The sequence below is a fragment of the Herpailurus yagouaroundi genome, unplaced genomic scaffold (genome assembly GCF_014898765.1).
Source record: "Herpailurus yagouaroundi ecotype Mexico unplaced genomic scaffold, PumYag 67700, whole genome shotgun sequence".
In the NCBI taxonomy this organism is placed as follows: Eukaryota; Metazoa; Chordata; class Mammalia; order Carnivora; family Felidae; genus Herpailurus; species Herpailurus yagouaroundi.
In genome coordinates this window covers 7881008-7904026 of record NW_024420499.1, presented here as the reverse complement: position 1 = coordinate 7904026, position 23019 = coordinate 7881008, and the positions used below count along the sequence as shown (strand labels likewise).

Sequence of the window (23019 nt, the reverse complement as noted above, 5' to 3'; positions counted from 1 at the left end):
TTCAAGTACCCCTTCAGCACCTTTCCCTCTCTCTTCCTCCTCTGGGATACCAATGATGCGTATATTATTTCTTTTTAGTGTATCACTTAGTTCTCTAATTTTCCCCTCATACTCCTGGATTTTTTTATCTCTCTTTTTCTCAGCTTCCTCTTTTTCCATAACTTTATCTTCTAGTTCACCTATTCTCTCCTCTGCCTCTTCAATCCGAGCTGTGGTGGTTTCCATTTTGTTATGCATTTCGTTTAAAGCGTTTTTCAGCTCCTCGTGACTGTTCCTTAGTCCCTTGATCTCTGTAGCAAGAGATTCTCTGCTGTCAGCTATACTGTTTTCAAGCCCAGCGATTAATTTTATGACTATTATTCTAAATTCACTTTCTGTTATATTATTTAAATCCTTTTTGATCAGCTCATTAGCTGTTGTTATTTCCTGGAGATTCTTCTGAGGGGAATTCTTCCGCTTGGTCATTTTGGATAGTCCCTGGCGTGGTGAGGACCTGCAGGGCACTTCCCCTGTGCTGTGGTGTATAACTGGAGTTGGTGGGCGGAGCCGCAGTCAGACCTGATGTCTGCCCCCAGCCCACCGCTGGGGCCACAGTCAGACTGGTGCGTGCCTTCTCTTCCCCTCTCCTAGGGGCGGGATTCACTGTGGGGTGGGGTGGCCTGTCTGGGCTACTCGCACACTGCCAGGCTTGTGATGCTGGGGATCTGGCGTCTTAGCTGGGGTGGGTAGGCAAGGTGCACAGGGGCAGGAGGGGCAGGCTTAGCTTGCTTCTCCTTAGGTGATCCACTTCAGGAGGGGCCCTGTGGCAGCAGGAGGGAGTCAGATCCGCTGCCGGAGGTTTGGCTCCGCAGAAGCACAGAGTTAGGTGTTTGCGCGGAGCGAGCAAGTTCCCTGGCAGGAACTGGTTCTCTTTGGGATTTTGGCTGGGGGATGGGCGGGGAAGATGGCGCTGGCGAGCGCCTTTGTTCCCCACCAAACTGAGCTCTGTCGTCCGGGGGCTCAGCCGCTTTCCTTCCCTTTGTCCTCCAGCCTTCCCGCTTTCTGAGCAGAGCTGTTAACTTATGACCTCCCAGCCGCTAAGTCGCGCTTGCTGTCGGAACACAGTCCGTCAGGCCCCTCCGCTTTTTGCAAGCCAGACTTGGGGGCTCTGCTTGGCCGGCGAGCCGCCCCTCCGCCCCAGCTCCCTCCCGCCAGTCCGTGGAGCGCGCACCGCCTCGCCGCCCTTCCTACCCTCTTCCGTGGGCCTCTCGTCTGCGCTTGGCCCCGGCGACTCCGTTCTGCTAATCCTCTGGTGGTTTTCTGGGTTATTTGGGCAGGTGTAGGTGGAATCTAAGTGATCAGCAGGACGCGCGGTGAGCCCAGCGTCCTCCTACGCCGCCATCTTCCTTCCTCCCCTACCATATCTTCTTTATCCATTCATCAGTCGATGGATATTTGGGCTCTTGTTGCCTTTTGTTGATAGGGTGATGGGTATTAAGGAGGGCCCTTGTTGGGATGGGCACTGAGTGTTATATGTAAGCAATGAATCACTGGATTCTACTCCTGAAACCAATACTACACTGTATGCTAACTAACTTGAATTTAAATAAGTAATTTTTTTTAAAAAAAGTAAAAGTTCCTTACCCCAGGAGTAACCAGTATTAAAATTGTTTGGTATATATCCTTCCAGATCTTTTTAGTATGTATCTATAGACATAAATGTGTGTGTTTTGGGGGGGAGGTTGATACAGTTTTTTAAATGAGATCATACCAGTTACTTTTTTCTGCAACTTAATTTTTTCACTGAAAAATATATCATAGTTATTGCATATCAGTACATATAGGTCTACCTCACTTTTCTTAACATACTGAATAGTATACCATAGTATGGACATGCTGTATAGTTGACCCTTAACAATGCAGAGGTTAAGGGCCCTGATTCACTGTGCACTTGAAAATCCACATGTAACTTTTGACTTCCCAAAACTTAAGTACAGTTGACACTTGAACAACATAGGTTCATACCGTGCAGGTCCACTTACACATGGATTTTTATATATATAAATACAGTATAGTACCGTAAATGTATTTTCTGTTCTTTATGGTTTTCTTAATATTTTCTTTTCTCTAGTTTACTTTGTTGTGAGAACACATTATATAATATATATAACATACAAAATGTGTGTTAATCCACTGTTTATGTTGGTAGGGCTTCCGGTCAACAGTAGGCTATTGGTAGTTAAATTTGCGGGGAGTCAAAAGTTACATGTCAATTTTCGAGTACACAAGGGGTCAGTGCCCCTAACCCCCATGTTATTCAAGGGTCAACTGTACACCTGTTGACCTGGAGCCTTATTGATTCAGACCTTTTTTTAAAAATCAGTATTGAGTGTTAATTTTGACCAAAAGATTTTTCCATATGTTGAGTTTATATATTTTTCTGCTTTGTTAATGTAGTCAGTTATATTAAGGAATTCCTAATATCCTTCTGTTGGGTTTTTGAAATGAATTCTGTTTGGTCATGTTGTATTATTATTTTAATATTCTGCTTTGATAATTTTGCTAAATAGTTTAGCTGTGTTCTTTACATCTTTGTTAAAGTGACATTGGGTTACAGTTTTCTTTCTGTGTGTGTGCTAACTTTAGTTTTCTAATGAGAGTTGTGCTCACGTCATAGAATGAATTTTGGAATAAATTATATTTTACTATGCTCTGGAATAGTTTAGATCACACAGGAATTAACAATTACCTGAAAGTTTGAGGAATTGAGCCTATGAAACTATTTGGATCTGCTGCCTTTTGGTAGATGACAGACTTTTTATTACCTTTTCAGTTCTGTCTCTTCAGAATTTGCTCTTTCTGGGTTAATTTTGGTAATTTTTGTCCTAGAGAATTATTCATTTCATCTAGACTTTCAGATATATTGATATAAAGCTTAAAGAATTCATTCAATAGATATTTAATGCTACCTCTGTGCTGAACACTTTAATGACCTATGTTTATACCTATGTTTATATTATAATTTTACTTCTCAATGATGTTTATTTGTGTTTTCTTTTATCACACTTGCCAGATTTGTCTATTTTACTTTTTTTAAATTAACCAGCTTTTTGTTTTATTTATTGAGCCTAGTGAGTTGTTTTTCATTTCCACTATTTTATTAATTCTATATTTTATCTTTACTCTTTTAAATTTCTTAAATACCCAAATCGTTGTACCATTGGTGCTTGTTCTTCATGGAGTAGGATAAAATTACATATTTTCTAAGCTTATTATTTCTTGGATTATAGGTTTTTTTTGCACAGATAGGGAATGCACACCTCTCCCAGTGTCTTTGAAGTGCTTAATGACAACCCCATTTGATGACTTTGACACATTGTTTATGTGTCAAGAGAGGAATATATGGAATGAGACTTAGAATACTGTTACTTATATTTATAGACATTAAATGGATGTCCTTTGGCAGTGATGTCTGGGTATGAAGGGATGAAGATCAAAGTCCATATCAGAGTTGAACCAAAGTACATATCAGAGTATAATTGAACTATAGCCTATGTACAACCTTTTTAAAGGGCAAAATTTGTACATTCGTCTTTGTTATTCTTTTAAAAAGTTAGAAGAAAATTATTCTTGCAGAGGGAGATTTTTCTAAATGGATTCAATAATTTTAGTACTGAAGTGTTAAATTATAAATTGCTTTTAATCTTTTTAAAGTTGCGTGTTGTATCACAAGATGTGAAATTGAGCCTTCATGAATTGGATGAACTTTATGTCATCTTTAAGGTACTGTTGTTCTTCTTCAAGTGAAAAGTAGTGCTTTTTAAGCAAAATTTTACCACAACCACTTTTAAATATTTTATCTTTAATTATTTTAGTAGACATGCTTAAAAGAAAATAATTTTATAAAATTGCTTTTTATGATTTAATGACTCTCCTCTTTTTATTTGTTTTTAATAGAAAGAGCTGTTTTTTTCTTATTATTGGTGTTTGGGTTGTCCAGTATTGAAGTACCATGACCCCAGTCTGCCATATTTGGAACAGTATCAGATTGACTGCCAGCAGTTCAGAGTGTTATATCACTTGTTGAGTCCCTGGGCTCATTCTGCAAACAAAGACTCACTAGCCTTATGGACATTCAGATTGTTGGATGAAAACTCTGACTGCCTTATAAACTTCAAAGAATTCTCCTCTGCAATTGGTAGGATGATGTCCAATAATTTTCTTTTTTTTTTAAGTTTTATTTATTTTGGAGAGTGCATGAGCAGGGGAGGGTCAGAGAGAGGGAGACAGAGGATCTGAAGCAGGCTCTGCACTGACAGCAGCGAGCCCAAAGCCAGGGTTGAATTCATGAACTGTGAGATGGTAACCTGAGCGGAAGTTGGACGCTCAACCGACTGAGCCACCCAGGCGCCCACAATAATTTTCTTTTTTAAAGCAAAAAATAAAGGTACCCCTAGAAATACTTAGTACTGCCTTTTAGTGCCAATTTAGTCAGATTTTATCAGCCTGAGTTACATTAGCTCCAACTTGAGCAATAAGTGGACCTTTTGCTAAATATAAGTATATTGGTCTCCTTTTGACCCAGTCTTCTCAGAAAAGCAAGCTGTTAGATATAGTTGTTTTAAAGGTTAACACAAGGGAAGAAAATATCCGTATCTTGCCCCATTCAGGCACATGGAGGCTTCAGGAGGAGTTTCCCCCTCAGTAAGAATCCAATCACATAACCTAGAAAAGTGGTAGAGAAATATCCAACACCCCAGCATACTTTCTTATCAGGGATTGCCCGTTAAAGAGGAATTCTCTTCCTCAATTGAGGCATAAGGCCTCATTAAAAAGAAAAAAGAAGATTTAGGTTGGGGGAAGGGACATCAGCATGAGAGCATTTTTTCTCTGATAAAGTGTATTTTACTTATACGCTTGAAAGAGAATCTGGCTGACTGGGTGGTTGTTTAATTGTTAGTTTAAGTGACAAAGTTTCTGAGTCCTAATTACTGGCTAATACCTGTATCTTAATTAATCTTTGTTGCTGGAATTGATTGAATGTTCTTTGAAAACATGATTATTTGTAATTGAATTTTATTAAACAGATACAATGTACAATGGAAGTTTCACTGATAAGCTTAAGCTGCTTTTTAAGCTGCATATTCCTCCAGGTAAGAGTTTAACAGTCTTTAATGATATACAGGAGTTGATTCCATTTTTTTTTTTTTTTTTTGAGAGCGAGACAGAGTGCAAACAGGGGAGTAGCAGAGGGAGAGAATCTTAAGCAGGCTCCATGGGGCCTTATGTCACAACTGTGAGATCATGACCTGAGCCAAAATCAAGAGTCGGATGCTTAACTGACTGAGCCACCCAGGTGCTCCAATTGATTCCATTTTAACAAATATAATGGTAGATACTCAATTTTAATAAATAATGTAATTTTCAATATGATCTAAGGTCATTGCTTCATTGTGGCCCATGGATCATATATCTAGTACTTTTTCTGATAGGTAGTTACAGTGAAATCTGTAGAAGAGATTCTGTGTAACAGAAGGGTCCACAAGCTTCCTCTCAGTTAGTGGTCAACTTAATGATAGTTTATGTGTAAGAACTACCTATCATTTGAATATTGGTATAATACTGACATGTGATGTTGTTATTGGGGAGTAGAATTTAACTTTAGACAAATTGCCGAACTTGTGGGATACTACAAATTATTCAGAAAAAATGAGACTAGGCAGCAAGGATGTTAAACATTTGGAAAAGGAAGCAAAATAAAAGCTGCCATTTATTGAACACTTGTTCTGTTGACGCATTTACTTTACATGTGTTCTTTTACTTAATTCTCACAATGTCCCTGAGAAGTACTATCTTTCCAAGGATAAGGAAACTAAGGCTCAGAAAGATTAAATTATTGGCCAAAGATCACATAACTAATAAATTGCATAGCTGGGATTCAAACTGAGGTCTGACTCCAAAGCTTAGGTTTCTTTCTATTCTGCCATACTCCCCTAATGTTACCATACCATTCCAGTTTATTCAGTGTTTTCCACTGACCTTAAGAGTCTGGCTTTCCCAAACCTGATCCATATTTTGGGAAAACAGTCTTAAGTTTTAAGCTAAAGGAACATTGCAAAGGTACCATTTAGTTTAGAAAGGATAATTTACACAAGCAAACAGCACCTCATAACTTGTCTTAAGCTAAACCTGGGATTTCTTTGAGAGACTTCCCAGGATAGCCAGGAACCATTCTTTACCAGACCAAAAATCTAAAAGCCACCTCTTACCCTTTACATGCTCCTATCACAATCAGAGCATTAAACACCAAAGAAAAACCACCTAATAACTTAATTATTAAGAACTTTACATTGTCAAGTCAAATTATTATTAGAGTGTCTAATATTGCCATGGAATGAATATACTTTCAGTAGAAAGATCAAAAATAGAGAAACCACTGTGTAGGTTACAGCACTCAACTTCATGTTTGCCTTATTACCAAAGATGTTTTTAAATGAGGTCACATTTTCAGAGATTTTAAAATGCCACATTTTCTTCTTTCAACTTGTAATGGCTCTCAGAAAACTATTAAAAAGTAAGAGAACGAATAGAACTAAAAGTGATAAGAACTTCTTATTATTTGCTATAGAGTAGTATTACTTCCACATTTCTTCACGTCTGTCTTATTGAGACCTTTTGTTTAACTCTCTGCCCCCAGATTTACTTGACCCCATTATAGGATCCACTGCTGTCCCTTATTGTTAGTAAATTGATTGGGTTATCTGTTTTCAGCTTATACTGAAGTGAAATCTAAGGACCCTTCAAAAGGAGATGAACTTTCAAAAGAAGACTTACTTTATTTCAGTCAGCTTCATGGTAAATATCTGTTAAAAATGTATCTGTTTTGACGATTAGTCACTCATAGAGATCTTCCTGGCTTAAGTATTTTTTACCCAGCTACCATTAGTAAAATATGAGTTAATGGTACTTTATATTTCCTTTGTGCAACCATAACACTTAGCACAGTGCTAAATGCATGGTAAATACCCCCAAAATATTTGACTGATTAAAGTGTGTTTTCGGTTTTCATTTAGGGAATGTTTATTCTACTGGAGGATTAGAAAATGCATTTTGTTTCTACTTACGTAGCAGAATTGTTCTACTTAACATCACAGAAATTTCTAAAATGTATCAGATCATTTTCATGCCTTGTTAAAATACAGTGGAGACAATAGCATCTTTGATGATTGAAGGTCATAGCTATTATTCAAACAGTGAATACTTATTATAAATCACTGTAGGTGTAGGAGACAGGGATGAATCTGTCTCCAAGACATAATTTGGAAGTGTTATGCACTTATTTTTGTGTCCTTTGCTTCTTTTTCATAAACATGAATGTGTTACAGAGGGATAAGTCCTGATTAATGTATGTTTATAGTTACTATATGTTAAGTGTTTGAACACTAAGTTTGAAGAGACCTTACAAATCATCTAGTCAAATCCCTTAATTATATATAGATAGGGGAACTGAGGCCCAGAGAGAAGTGACTTGTGCAAGATTTCACAATGAGTTACTGCTACAATCAGGACTGTAGCTCAGTCTTCTGACTTCCAGCATGCTTTTTTCCCTAATAATAAAAGTAATACAGTTTAGTTTGAAGTAGGTCACAGGGAAGAAAATACCCCCCCAGAAGTAAATAATATTTGTTAAACTTGGTATACTTTTAGATTTTTTTTTCGTATACATTCTCCCCAGTGTTCTTTCAGCTATAAAAGCTTTTGAATAATACTTTGTGTTCTGATGATAGGAGGTCATGGCAGCTAAAATTGGTTTCCTGAATTGAAGAAAATAACATGTGCCTTTTTATATAAAATACTCTTTTACTTTCAAAAGGTATTTACTTATTAAATATTTTTAAAAATTCAATTGTTTTCCTTTCCTCTAGTTTCCCAGCCTATAAATGTGAAGGAAGCAGAATCACTAAAAAAGAGCCCTGAAAAAGGTACTATGATTAGGAATATCATTTAGTTTAAGTTACTGTTTTTGTGAATAGTTAGTGGCAAAGGCACAAAGTGGATTCCCTTTAAAGGCTATTGATTTGTCCTGAGAGCTTTTTTGCTGTTTTGATGTCAGTTTAACAATTTAGTCTTTGTTGTCTTGATACTTAAGTCTCAGAAGTTATAGTAAATAACCCATATTCATTTAATTTTACTATTTTGAAAATATTTAGTTTTTTTTTAATTTTTTTTAACGTTTATTTATTTTTAAGACAGAGAGAGCATGAACAGGGGAGGGGAGAGAGGGAGACACAGAATCTGAAACAGGCTCCAGGCTCTGAGCTGTCAGCACAGAGCCCGACGCAGGGCTCAAACTCATGGACCATGAGATCATGACCTGAGCTGAAGTTGGACGCTTAACCGACCGAGCCACCCAGGCGCCCCGAAAATATTTAGTTTTAATTACAAGAGTAATAGATAATTCTTCTAAAAGAAATTTAAACAGAAGTCTTTATATTCCCACTGAACTCTACCCTGAAGTAAATGTGAAAACATTTTGTTCTATATCCTTTCCAGACTTGTTTCTATGTATACACAAAGACATATAGACCTCTCTCTTTTATTAAAAAAAGAAACATTCCATAAATACTGTTCTACAATTTGCTTTTTCTATTTTGTGATATATCATGGATATCTTTTCATGTTAGTACATTTTGATCTGTCTTATTCTTTTTTAATAGGTATAGAGTATTCCATTGTTTGATTTGATCATGCCATAATTCAATAACTAGCCCAATATTGATGGACATTTAGGTTGTTTCCAATTATTTGTATTGCAAACTGTGTTGCAACAGACATTTTATACTTACATTATAGGATACTTTTATACATATTTCTTTAGGATAGATAAATTCATAGAAGTATGAGAATACTATGTCTAATATGCACATTTAACATTTTGATCAAGGCTGTCAAATGCATTAAAAAAAAATCCATCATTCTTTTTATGTTTTTGACTAACATTTAGTTAAAAAATAATGAATTGCCAAAGATCTATTTAAATTATGACACCTTCCCTAAGGTTCTGTATATCTACCTAGTTTTCCAGTGAATCTTAAGTTATTAATAGTCACATTAATTATTGTGATTAAACTCTTCAAAGGAATGGATAAGTAGTGTTTTGAATTTTTTTAAGAAAAGCCACCATATAACATTTCAGAATCTGCATATTAAGAACATCATATAGAAGCTATTTTAAACTTAATAGTATGCATCAGAACATCTACATGAAATTTACATTGTCAAGCCAGGGTATACTGTTTAATCTAAAATGCATCCTTCTTCGTCTCTCTTCACATCTTCCCTAGTCCCCAGCCTTCCCAAAGTAAAAGTTTTAGTTTAATAGAAATGGAATACGTATTCTGAAAGCCAGTGGATGAAATAAAAGGTAAATTCAGATAATTTCCTGGGTTATTAAAAGGTGGAATCTTATATCTCAATGAAATATCTTCCAATCATAGTTATTCCTTCTGAGATTTGGGGAAATACAGTGGGCTGTTCATTATGAAATGGTTTTATTCCACTCTTTCAGGCAAAGGAAAAGTTGATATTCAAGCATACCTAAGTCAATGGCAAGATGAGCTTTCTAAAAAAGAAGAAAGCATTAAGGATTTACCAAGAATGAATCAGGTATAGTATTTTCAAAGAAAAAAAATGCTAGCTTCTTGTTTGTTTTTTTATGAATGTGGGTGTATCCAACTTTAAAAATTGCTAACATGCTATTACAAAAATAGTTAAATAATTTGTGTATCATCTCTAAGTTTCAGATGAGCACAGAAGAGTAGGAGCAAAGTTTTAAATGATTTTCTACTTTATTTTTTTAATGTTTATGTTTTTATTTTGAGAGAGAGAGAAGACACATGCAAGTGGGAGAGGGGCAGAGAGAGAATCCCAAGTAGGCTCTGTGCTGACAGCTGACAGCGCAGAGCCTTACATGGGGCTCACCTCACAAACAGTGAGATCATGACCTGAGCCTAAATCAGGAGTCAGATGCTTAACTGACTGAGCCACCCAGGCGCCCCAAAATGATTTTCTGCGTTAAGCATTTAAATGTATTTAGTTTCAGGATAGTTCCTCTGCTATGACAACATTTGTGACTATAGAAAAGATGTATGTATAAACATATATTTCAGTGTTTCCTATTTCCAGCTTTATTAGAAGCATTCATTTATTCAGTAAACATTTTTGTAGTGCCTACTAGATGACACCCAATGCTAGGTACTAGGGATAAGAAGTTAATAAAATAGGTCACACACTGGTGTCTTATCATCTTATATTTGAATGTGCTCAAACAATACTACTACTACTTGACACAATTCTAAATCCATGTCTATCTTAAATACTGGTCATTCAGTTTATGTTCTTATGTTTTTTAAATTACAATCTGTTGGTTTATATACTGAAGATCCCCAGAATTTTACCAAAATAAGAACTGTCAAATAACAGTATTCCTCATGGACTAGGTAATTTGGTAGCTGAATAAGTTTTTTTAATGAATCAGTATGGTATTTATTCTAAAATTTTTTATAAATAGTACTACAAACTAAGGAAGAAAAATAAAACTTAAAAGTTTGGTACTGTTTATTTTTATTAAGTATATCCTTTGTATTTGCTTTTTTATTTACAGATAGATTTTTCTAGTAGGATGGAACTCTTGTGTTAGAATCAGTTTTTCTTTTTAATTCTCAAATATCTATTAGCAACGTCTATGGATTATCTAGGGGCAACTAGCAAACAAACCAGTTTATTTCTCTACTTGGGTCCCACCTCAGCCTTTAAAGAGAAACATGTCTGGGGCACCTGGGTGGCTCAGTCAGTTAAGCACCTGACTTCGGCTCAGGTCATGATCTCACGGTTCATGGGTTCAAGCCCCACGTTGGACTTTGGGCTGACAGCTCAGAGCCTGGAGCCTGCTTTGAATTTTCCCTTTTTCTCTGTCCCTCCCCCACTTGCACTCTGTCTCTTTTCTCTCTCTCTCTCTCTCTCTCTCTCTCTCTCTCTCTCTCTCCCTCTCAAAAAATAAACATTAAAAAAGAATAATAATAATACATAAAGAGAAACATGTCTAAATGGGCTCTGTATTACTACCTTGTACTACTACATAGTTCCCAAAACATTCTTCCATAATTTGTTGTCCTACTTGAGCTGCCCACTCTAGCCCTTTGGAGAGATCAAGGAAAACTCATCCTTAAGCCTTTTGTTAAGATTGGTTAATGAGGGGTGCCTGGGTGGCTCAGTCAGATATCCCACTCTTGATTTCGGCAGCTCACGTCATGATCTCAGGGTTGTGAGATTGAGCCCTGTGTATAGCTTTGTGCACACTGAGCATGAAGCCTGCTTGGGATTCTTTCTTTTCCTCTGTCCCTCCCCCACTTGTGCTCATGCTGTTGCGTGCACTCTCTCTCTCCCTCAAAATAAATAAATAAACTTAAAAAAAAGATTGGTTGGGGCACCTGGGTGGCCCAGTCAGTTAAGCGTTCCACTCTTGGTTTCAGCTCAAGTCATGGTCTCACAGTTCATGGGTTCAAACCCTTCCTTGGGCTCTGTGATGGCAACACGGAGCCTGCTTGGGATTCTCCCTCTCTGTCCTCTCTGCTCGCTGTCTCACTCAAAAATAAATAAATAACATTAAATTTTTTTTTTATGTTTTATTTTATTTTTGAGAGAGACAGAGCACGAGCAGGGAAGGGGCAGAGGAGAGGGAGACGCAGAATTTGAAGCAGGCTCCAGGCTCCAAGCTGTCAGCACAGAGCCCGACATGGGGCTCGAACTCATTGATGGTGAGATCGTGACCTGAGCCAAAGTCGGACACCCAACCGACTGAGCCACCCAGGCGCCCCAAAATAAGTAACATTTTTTAAAAAGATTGGTCAATGAATGAACGATTCGCATGTGGGGAAATAGGAGAATTTGCCTATTTAAGAACCACCTAACATTGAGGGAATACTGGTAGGTAAGTTGCCCAGGAATTATTATATATATAATATACATATACAACGTACTGCTACTAGGCAACAAATGAGAAAACTTAAATGGAATTTTCTTGCATGGTTCATACCCATCTTTCTAGAACCAAGATTTTTTTGGAGATTAATCATTAGTTTTTGTAACTTCTCTGGTGAAGGTTAAATAGTACAAATTCCAAAAAAGAGACTGTTTACTTCTAAGTTCTCTTTCTTTTTGCTAAATGTAATATCAAACGTGGTATTTCTAACTTGTGTCTTTCAGTCACAATTCATTCAGTTTTCAAAGACTCTGTATAACTTATTTCATGGGGACCCTGAAGAAGAGTCGTTATATCAAGCCATTGCTGTTGTAACTAGCCTTTTGCTCAGGATGGAAGAAGTTGGAAGGAAACTACATAGCCCTACAGCATCAGCCAAAGAATTCTCTGGTACAGTCTGTGCTTCTGGAGGACCCAGTGAGGGGAAAACAGAGAGCCACTTGAAGAAAGATCCCTCCTCTCTGCGGGAAGAACCTCAGTGGTCATTTGCATTTGAACAGATTCTTGCGTCTTTGTTGAATGAACCAGCTTTGGTGAGGTTTTTTGAGAGACCCATAGATGTAAAAGTGAAACTCGAAAATGCAAAAACCTCTCAGTTAAGTTTCAGAACCAAGATGTAAATCTCTTTTAACAGGAATTGCCTGTCATAGACAATTTTACTAAGATTCCTGTAGCTTTCAGCTTAATTCTTGGGAATAGGGATCAGGGATTTATCTTGTTACCAATATGTTTTAAGGTTTAAAAAAAAGATATGTGGAAGCACAATGATTCATTTCTTTGTGGTAATCTCTAATTTTTGATATTCTCCATTACAAACGAACTTTTTATAGTTCACATGATATGTAGTATCAGGGGAATATGCTAAATGTTACCACCAGAGGGCACTACCATATCACTTTTAGTAAGAAAATTACTAGTTTGTGCTGCTGTTTACATATGGATTAGTGATGATTTTGAAAATGTAATGTTATGTTTGAGTGTTAGTGATGCTGCCATGTCATCTGATAAACCCTACTTTCCAGATTGTCTCAGTTCCTATTATGATGCTTTAGAAATCCAGGCTCTTAGAGCTATAGCCTTAATTATCTAAGTGATTACCATATGGGGACCTCATTTTCAAGTTATCAAACTGAAATAATATTAACTTTTTGAAGTTAATCTCATTCATTTTTCTAATAATAAATGTTTTTTTTTTTAGTAACTTCTACATTCTTCCTACCTGAGCAGTTCAGCAGCTGCTGACTGATAAAAACAAGTCAAGAACAAGTCCAAAATTCTGGGCACATATAAGGAGAAACAATATTGGATTTAGTTGTAAGCCAGATAAAGCCAGTCTCTTCAGAAGGGTTAAGAAACAATTCAGTTAAGTATATAGGTGTCTCATTAGACTGAGCAATTACTTGAAACACTGCTGTTTGTGGCATTTGTCTCAGAGTAGCTGTGACTGCTTTGGTTCTAGCTGTAGATTTTGAATTTTCACCAGTCATGTTTTAAGCTACATAAGATAGACTGAATTACTGTTTTAGTCTGGCAAGTTCATAAAGTACTTATGTTTAATGATAGTTAAGGTAATTGCTGGTGTCTGTTTAAAAAGTTTTGACCATCTATCTGATTTAGATGTGTAATTTCAGTATTTTATGCTGCTTATATTTCAGTCATTACAGTGAAAGTCCATTTAGAGATAATGGGCTTTGTTAGCATTTTAAAGAAAAAAAGACAAGCAAACCATACCTGTTCAATCTTCTGTGCTGTTTTTGACAAGAGCAATTTATTAATAAATCGACTTAGGAAATTATGGGGAGAAGTTATCCAGTGGAGCTTTGGTTTTAAGCCCTTTGACTTTTCAGATGTGAAACAATAAAAGAGCAGAAATTCTTTAGAGTAACCCAAGACATTCTCCCTTTCTGGAAAGGAATTGGTATAAGTCAGCCTTTGACAAGAGTCCACTGTGAACAAGGCCTAACACAAAGGGTTTCATCACCACAGATTTATGTTATTTTCAAAGAGATTCAAGAATTTTAATTGACCCTTTGAAAATTTCATAAATTGGGCTTGGCCAAACACTTACTAGTGTTATCTTTAAAATGATTTGGTTAACCTTTTCTAGAACATTATCACCTAAAGACAGAGTTGGTAAATAAGCATCTATGCCTTTTCTCAGAAATGATTTGCTGAAATGTGTTCAAATTTTAGACTTTGGTTAATAGTTTATACATAAACTATCATACATCTGTTATTTTGCAATGATTGTTAAATTATACTACATAGACTCTAGACTAAAGACATAAGGCTCTACGCTTATATACAGAGGCACTGCTGCACATACTTTGTTGAATATTTTGTCAGTTATATTTACAAAAAAGATACTTTCTAAGAGCATATGTTATTAATATTTGATATGATTTTAAAAAGTCAGAATATTAAAGATTACTAGGTATTGTATTTTAGCCTATATTCATTAAAATTGAATACTTAGACTTTTGAATTGTAAAATGATTATAAATGCAAGTTAAAAAGGCAAACATTTATTTTCTGAGTCTGCAGGAGAAATAAGATGACTACATAGTTTTATAGCTGCTACCTTGTTAAGAAAATGAGTTCTTAATATTAAAAATCTTATGTAGTTGTGTTAAACTGAACCGCTGCATTATACCTTATGCATTAAATTAAATGTTATGAGGTGGCTTTACTTTATAAAAATAAATATTACAAATTATTACAGTAAACATGAAAAATTGTTTGCTTAAAGATATTACTGTTATTTATTATGATGTATTTTTGTTTATACTTAGTTATCACTTGAGGACTTCTATCCTTTATTAAGGTTAGGTTGCAGAGAACAGAATTCACTCTAATTAGTTAAGGCAGGAAAAGATTTATTACCAGACATTAAGTGGCTTACAGAATTATCAAGAGGACTGATCTAAATTGAGCTTTCAAGAACAACTTCCAAAACTATACCACAGAACCAGGCCACCAAGGGAGTTGCTAATTCTTCTACAATTAGGAAACTATTTCCTGCTACCATGATGAAAAGCCAACATTACAGCTGCTACTTACAGATCCATGCCCCACCTGCTATGATTTACACAGCAACAGAGATGCCAACCATCCCACTTCTCACCACCCACAAACTAGTGACTAAATTACAATAGAGCAAGAAAACATCTTCACAACCATGTTTACCAGCAGAAATGGCAGAAACAAGCATAGCCTTTACCTCCCCCTCAGCTATTCAAGTCTCATGAGTATGCATGTGATTGGCCTATAATGTATCCAGAATCCTAGTGGCAAGGGAATCTGGAAAATACCCTTTTAGCTTTTTCGCCTCTGCAATACAAGAAGGCACATTGAGAGGCTAAAATGGACGTTGAGCACCGTATTTGTTTTCTATTGCTGTGTAACAAATTACCGCAACACACATTTATTAATCTCACCATTGTAGTGGGTTAGAACTCTGGGCTCAGCTTAGCTACGTGCTGGGTTTAGGCTCTCACAAGGCTACAACCAAGGAGTCAGCCAAGCTGTTCTCATGTAGAAGCCCAACTGGGGAAGAATTGACTTCTGTGGCTCACTTAGGCTTTTGGCAAAATTTATTTCCTTATGGTTATAGGTCTGGAAGCCCCAGCTTCTTGCTGGTAGTCAGCTAGAGGCTGTCCTCAGCAACTAGAGGCTTCACTCAGTTCCTAGCATCTGCCTCAACTTCTTCAGGCTGCCCAAAGTTCCTTGCTTTGGCTTCCCCAAAATGGCCACTTAGTCTAGTAAAGAGTGTCTCTAGAATGAGAGTATCTTCTATAATGTAATCTCACAGTGGTGATAATCTCATCCCTTTTGCCATATTCTGTTGGTTAAAGAGAAATCACAGGTCCTACCCACTCTCAAGGGGAGATTACACAGTGGCATGTATACCAGGAAGCAGGGATCATAGGGAGTGCACCATAGAGTCTGTCCACTACAAGCACCTGTGTTATCTACCTCTTTTACCATGCATCGTACCCTTCTTCACATACTCATACATAACAGCTAATAGCATCAATGGCAGGCTGCTGCCTGTCATAACATAATTCCTCAAACAAAAATACATTAATTCTGTCTCCTAAGGGAAGTTTCGAGTTTCTATTGGTCGTTTGGATCCATAGATGAGTGATATCCACTTGTCCTAATTCAATCCCGATCCCATCTTGATATCCTGTAACATGTGAACTAAAAAGTTAATTACCATTAAACTCACATTATATAAAACAGTAGAGGAAAAGTAGGGAAATAAACTGATTGTTATATATAATTGTGTACCTTAAAGGAAAAGGGAGAAACTAAAGGTAGCTAATGTAGTCCTCATTTCTGCAACTAGTCATGAGGCCATAGTTGTGTGGTTTTCTTTTAATTATCATACAATAAATTAACTTATTTTTGCTGTACACGCCTATAAATTTTAACACGGGTATATATTCCTGTAACCATCACCACAATTAGAATACAGAACAGTTCCATTGTCCCCCAAAACTCCCTCATGCTGTTTATAGTCACATCCACGCTCCACCCAACAACCACTTGTTTTCTGCCCACCATGTAAAAGACCAGATGTTTACTTTCCCAGAATCCCTACCTCATGTAGCCACGTGACCAAGGATTGATTAATGAGGTGCATCTGCCTGGAATTTCTTAATCTATCTCAGAGCAGGATGGAAAGTGGAGAATACATTCTGGTGGCAGTAGCGGCATCTTCACATTAACACTCTGGTTCTGAGGTGGGACTTAAAGTGCTTTTGGATGCCCAGACTTTAGTCTCCCTTTTGGGTGGGGGGAGCTTCATAGTGGATCCATGAGCTTAACAGTTCAATAAGTCTTTTTTTTTTCTGCTTTTACCAACCATAATCCATTTCTTTGGCTATTTAAAGTAAGATTGATACATGTGACACTGGGAGCTCTGTAGCACTGGATCCCTCAAAGCAACACAAGCAAATTATCCCCGTAGCTACATTCCTCGGCTTAAAATCCTCTCACAGTATACTGCAGATGATTTATCTAGCTTTTTAAAAAATTCTGTTTGGTGGGGCACCTGGGTGGCTCAGTTGGTTAAGTGACTGACTTCGGCTCAGGTCATGATCTTGCAGTTTGTGAGATCGAGCCCCGCGTCGGGCTCTGTGCTGACAGCTCAGAGCCTGGAGCCTGTTTCGGATTCTGTGTCTCCCCCTGTCTCTACCCCTCTCCTGCTCATGCTCTGTGTCTCTCTGTCTCTCAATAATAAATAAATGTTTAAAAAAAAATTCTGTTTGGGGGGCACCCGGGTGGCTTAGTCAGTTAAGTGGCTGACTCTTGGTTTCGGCTCAGGTTATGATCTTGGGGTTTTGTGAGTTCAAGCCCCACATTGGGCTCTGTGCTGATAGCACAGCCTGCTTAGGATTCTCTGTCTCCATCTCTCTCTGCCCCTCCCCCACTCATGCTATCTCTGTCTCTCTCAGGATAAATAAACTATAAAAAGATTTTTTTAATCCTGTTTTGGATTAATGATTAAATTTTGATAATCAACTCATTCTCCAAGATCCATATACCCTCTGCACAAGCCAAACAGGCAAGTTAAATGAGGATGTCCTACAAATCCCTCTCCAACCTCCCATATAACCACACACATCCTTCATGTGTTGGGGGGGGCACTCATCTCTGATTTCCCCATGGATACAGTATTGACAGATAAAGCAAACCCTACTTGGCCCTTCCTACCATAAATAGCCCTTAGTACACTGGTCAGGGAGCAAATGTGGTAGATCTGTCAGTTGCTGAGTATGGCTATTGTAAATATACATTCATTAAGAAATAATCGTGTGATTGTTTGCAGATCCACTGGACCCATTGTGGATGGATTCAGTATAAAATTCTGTCTCTTGACTCCGTAAGCCCTGACTCTGACTAGTGGATGACATTATATTCTCAGTGGCCCTGGATAAGTGTGAATTCAGCATCAGTGTCCAATCTTTGAAAAGTATGGGTATTTCCAGTTGCCCAGTCATGGTTACCCTGATAAATGGCCACAGGCCCCTCTGGCTAGCAAGAAAAAGGAAGGCCAGAAAGAACATTTACTACATGCTTATGGTATTTTAGTGTCCTTCCTCAAGTGTACCTCACTTACCCTTCAAGGGTCTGGGTATGTGAACTGACTCAGGCTTGCAAACTGAGTGGAGGCCACGAATCTCCATCACAATGACTTAAAGTAGATCTCTGTTCTCCAGACATATATTTTGGCTATACAGATCAAGTAAAAGTTAGTAGGCTGCTCATTTATTTCCAAAAGGAAACTGAAGAACAATTAGCCACTACCAAACTTCTCTGCAGGTCAAAACATTCAGATTACATCTCTAGCCATATTTCTATCACGTTAGCCATGCTCACCCCATATCTTGTCATTAAGTGTTGCTGCTTGGTCTTTGCCATTCTAGAATCCCATTATTCTCATTGAAATTAACAAAGTCCTTTCACTGGCCATGTCTCCCACCTTTATCCCTGGCCTGCTGAAGACTACCGCTGTAGCATGTGTCAAAAACAACAAGGCTCCTCTCATCAATATATTTTTCACTGCCTTGGGGGAAGAGAACATCCTCTGGGTCCTGTTGGGGGACATGGTTAGGAGTAGGTTAGTGGGTCATATATCATAAATGTACTCCAATGTTTCTATTTTCTTAAGTTTTTGGAGTATTATACCAAGGACCAAGGCATATCAACTTCATTTAATATGGGCTAATTTTCAGCCTTGGCTTCAGTTAACAGCAAAAAAAGAGCCACTTCCAACTGGGCAAGCTAGTAATTGAATCCAGAATCTCTGGTAAGTATTCAGGTGTTGATCTATTTGTCCCAATGTAAAATTACATCCCTTCCTCCAAGGTATAGTTTCCTCAAAATACATTCCTACACATATTCTGCAGATTTCTGCCATAATGAATTAGCAAAAGTTTGCAATTATTTCCTCCCTGTTCAGACTTGTATTTGTACCCTTGGAGCCTTCTGTGACTTAACTCTAGTTATAGGTCTCGAAGCAATGAGAGATGGTAGGGGTGGTACCTGACGAAAATTGACATCCCCTTGCAAGAAGCTTCAGGATGTTCAAACAAGGCAGAACCAGCCTCATCAAATAGCATACTTCCACTGGCAAGTAAGGCTCATTGGTGAAGTACCTAGAGTCATCTGAACTCACTCAAATATCCCCATTTCTATTCTAGGGGTCTCCCTGTGATCAAATACCCTTAACTTTCATAAAAGTGACCTGACAAGACTGTGAGTTCAGCATATGTTGTAATCTAATAACCCAAAGGGTCAGACTTTAATTTTCAGCTATGTCAGTTCTATGTCAACAAACAGGAGATTGACATAGAGAACAGAAACTCATAGTCCTCTGTTCTTTGAGCTTAGAATTTAAATCCTGAGATTGCCATTTCATTTCTTAAACCTCTAGAGCACAGTTAGAAATCCCACTCCACAGTTTTTGGGTTTATCATTAATGCCAAAATAATCTGTAGTAGCAGCTAACTGGTCCATCAAGACACTTCATTGTAGATGCCCATTTGTGATAATTTGATTGGTTCACCATTATGCTCCATAGACTACCAACATCCCATCTAATACTAACAGTATCATCACTGCTTTCAAATGCAATCAGGCTATCTAATAACTCTTGAGTTTCCCACTTTCTTAAAATGCTGTTGCCTTTAAGCACTCCTGGTACTACATTCTTTATTGGTCAGGGTTCAGTTTCAGAGAACAGAAGCCCCTCTGGCTAGTTTAAGGAGAAAGCAATTTATTACAGGGTATAAAATGGCTTAGAGAATCATTTAGGAGAGCTGTAGAAACAGATGCTAAGCTGAGCCTTCAAGAATGACTCTCAAAGCCACATCACAAAGCCAAGCCATCAAAGAGTTGCTGTCTCTCCATAAGGTCAGGAAACCTATGGCTCCAGAACCATGTCACTATTGCCACGATCAGGAAGCCATTATTATTGCTATTAGTTCCAGAAACATACCACGTGCAATACAACTGGCACCAGCAAAATGGGTGCCCCATCATTGCCTCTTGACTCTCATGTAGTTAATAACTAGACCAGGGGACCTCTGTTAACCCTCATGAAGAATAAACAAATCAACCACTGTGCTTCTCAGTACAGGCAGCAGAAATAAAGCAAAAGACATATTCTGCCTTCTAAATCTCATGCCCATGCATGTGGTTAGCTGAACCTAAATCATATTCAGAACTTCAGCTGCAAGGAAGTCTGGGAAGTGTGTTTCCATGTGTACTTTCCATCATCTGCATTTACAGGATGACACTCTAGGATGCAGATGGAGTGGAGCTGAACACCAAGCTACCGTATCTACCCTAGCCCCCAGAAAAAATTTAGTATATTTGTCTTGAATGCCAATTCCAGGATCACAGGAAGCTTAGAGTTCTTTCTGTGACTTTGTCTCTGTTTTCTTACATTTCTCTAAATTGTTTTCTGCTTCTAAATGCACACAGGCTTTCTGAGGCCTCTAATCAGAACCTAGCCCCAAACTCCACCCCCCTCACCATCTTCTAAAGGAAATTGAATCACACTTAAGCATATGATGATTTATGTATTTTTTCCTCAAGATTTGTGAAGTAATATGGGAGAAAGGCCATATCAAGGAGCACATAGCCATCTGCCCTTTCACTGGTCTGCAGTCTTTTTCCTCACTTTCGCTTCAAGCTGATTTCTCAAGTTCATAACCTTCCACAAATCCCCACTCTTCACATATGACTCTCTCTGCCATATGGAGCATTTTGAGAAGCATAGTACACTCCCTCTGGGCTATTTCTCATGGATGGTTAAGCCCACCAGTCGTATGTACATTTTCTTTAGGCTTCCCTGACATTCCAATGAATAAAGTAGTTTTTCATTTCATTATTTATTTATTTTATTAATGGTTATTGCTTTTTTTTTTTTTTTTTTTTTTTTTTAGTTTTTGAGAAAGAGACAGCAAGAGAGAGGGAGAGGGAGAGAGAATCTTAAGCCAGCTCCACGCCTGGCACAGAGTGAGATCATGACCTGAGAAGAAATCAAGAGTCAGATGCTTTAGCCAACTGAGCCACCTAGATGTTCTTCTAATTTGTTAATCTTGTGTTTTATGAAGAGTAGCTTATTTTCTCATGTTTTCAAAACGAGTAAGAAAAGGAGAAAGAGCCAAGGACTGAGTCACATTATACAACACATGAGAAATATTTTGTTCTTTGCCACCTCAGGGAATTGGCTTTTTTTGTGTGTCCTGTTATTTCAGTAATTTATTGAGTTGTTACCTATTCTCTGGTGACTGATTAATGGTATCCTAAGCATCTCCTTTTAACTAGTGACACTTGCTCACTTCCTTGCTTACCACTACTGGAGGAAATCTCCACACATGATTAAAATTGAAAATTGGGATTAGCTGTGGCTCTCTTCTTCCTGTTTAGACTACTAATTTTTAGATGCCTGGGGTAATTTTTCTCTCCTAAACCAAGACCTGAATCAACAATATGAAAGTGGATGAATTCTAAATACTGGCTTTTGTCTGGTTACCAATTTGTAAAGAACAGAGAAAAGCAGAAGAAAACAGCAGGACTGAAATTGGCATCCACAAAGTTTCTATCCCTTTTCTCCTTAATTTCTCCACAATTTCCCTTGGCATATATTTCAGTGAGAACTAGTTCCTCCTGCCCAGAAGTTATGTACCACCCATTTCCGCTCTCAGTGTAAGATCCTGTTCTGACTTCAGTAGACAAAAACATATTAGCCAATGCTTTCTTTTTCGTCAAATTTATTAGATCTTTACATGATAAAATAAAAAAAATTATTGAAAAGACAAAGCTATATTGATGGGGAATAGATCAGTGGCTGCTGGGGGTTAGTGGCATTGAGGGTGTGATTATAAAGGGAATTTGGGGGGATGGATGAAACTATTCTGTAATCTGATTGTAGTAGTGGGCACATGAATCTATACATGCATTAAAACTCATAGAACTGAACACCAAGTGAAAAAGTCCATTTTACAGTATAATTTAAGATAAAATTTTTCAAAATAAAAAAACATTTTTTGCACTGCACAGGGTGTATCTAAAAAGGTACATAAGATGCACATTTTGGTGATTCCTTTGAGAAAAGGCAACTGGATAGATGGAAAACAGGTTGGAGAAATATCCTTATTCCTGTGTTTACCTTGTTGTGTTTTGGATTTTTAAAATATTTTTTAATGTTTATTTTTGAGAGAGACAGAGACAGAGCGTGATCAGGGGAAGAACAGAGAGAGAGGGAGACACAGAATCCGAAGCAGGCTCCAGGCTCTGGAGCTGTCAGCACAGAGCCCGATGCAGGGCTCAAACTCACCAACCGTGAGATCATGACCTTAGCCAAAGTCGATGCTTAACTGACTGAGCCACCCAGGCGCCCCTGTTTTGGATTTTTAAAAATAATTTATTTTATTAAATTATAACAAGTATACATTTAGATGAATTATCACCAGGTTGCCTGGGTGGCTCAGTTGGTTAAGCGTCCACCTTCCATTCACGGTTCGTGGGTTCGAGCCCTGCTTCGGGCTCTGTGCTGACAGCTCAGAGCCTGGAGCCTGCTTTGGATTCTGTGTCTCCCTCTCCCTCTGCCCCTGTCCTGCTCGTACTCTGTCTCTGTCTCTCTCAAAAATAAATAATAAACATTTTTTAAAAAAATAGATGAATTATCACCAAGTGAACATACCCATGCCACCACCCCTCTGGGCACAATATGGAATATTGCCAGTACCCCAGGATCCACCCTCCTGCCCCCTACCATCCATTATTTCCTTCTCTTCTCCCCAGAGAAAACCACAATCCTGACTTCTAAGACCACACATTAGTTTTACCTATAAAATGTATATAAATGCAATCATACAATATGTATTCTTTTGTGTTCAGCTTCTTTCACTCAACATTATGTTTGTGGGATTCATTCACATAGTATATCAGCAGTTCATTTCCTTTTATTACGATGTGAT

General features: G+C 37.7%; 1 protein-coding gene across 1 annotated transcript in view; it reads left to right on the top strand.

The window, feature by feature from the left end:
- Positions 1-14771, top strand: part of TBC1D8B (TBC1 domain family member 8B) — a 68992-nt gene extending 54221 nt beyond the window's left edge. The window contains exons 6-12 of the mRNA XM_040468432.1: positions 3593-3762; positions 3937-4177; positions 5067-5132; positions 6751-6834; positions 7905-7961; positions 9548-9645; positions 12244-14771. Of these exons, the coding sequence (XP_040324366.1) occupies positions 3593-3762; positions 3937-4177; positions 5067-5132; positions 6751-6834; positions 7905-7961; positions 9548-9645; positions 12244-12639 (1112 nt within the window). The 3' untranslated portion in view covers positions 12640-14771. The remainder of the gene's footprint in view (positions 1-3592; positions 3763-3936; positions 4178-5066; positions 5133-6750; positions 6835-7904; positions 7962-9547; positions 9646-12243) is intronic.
- Positions 14772-23019: the final 8248 nt, after the last annotated feature.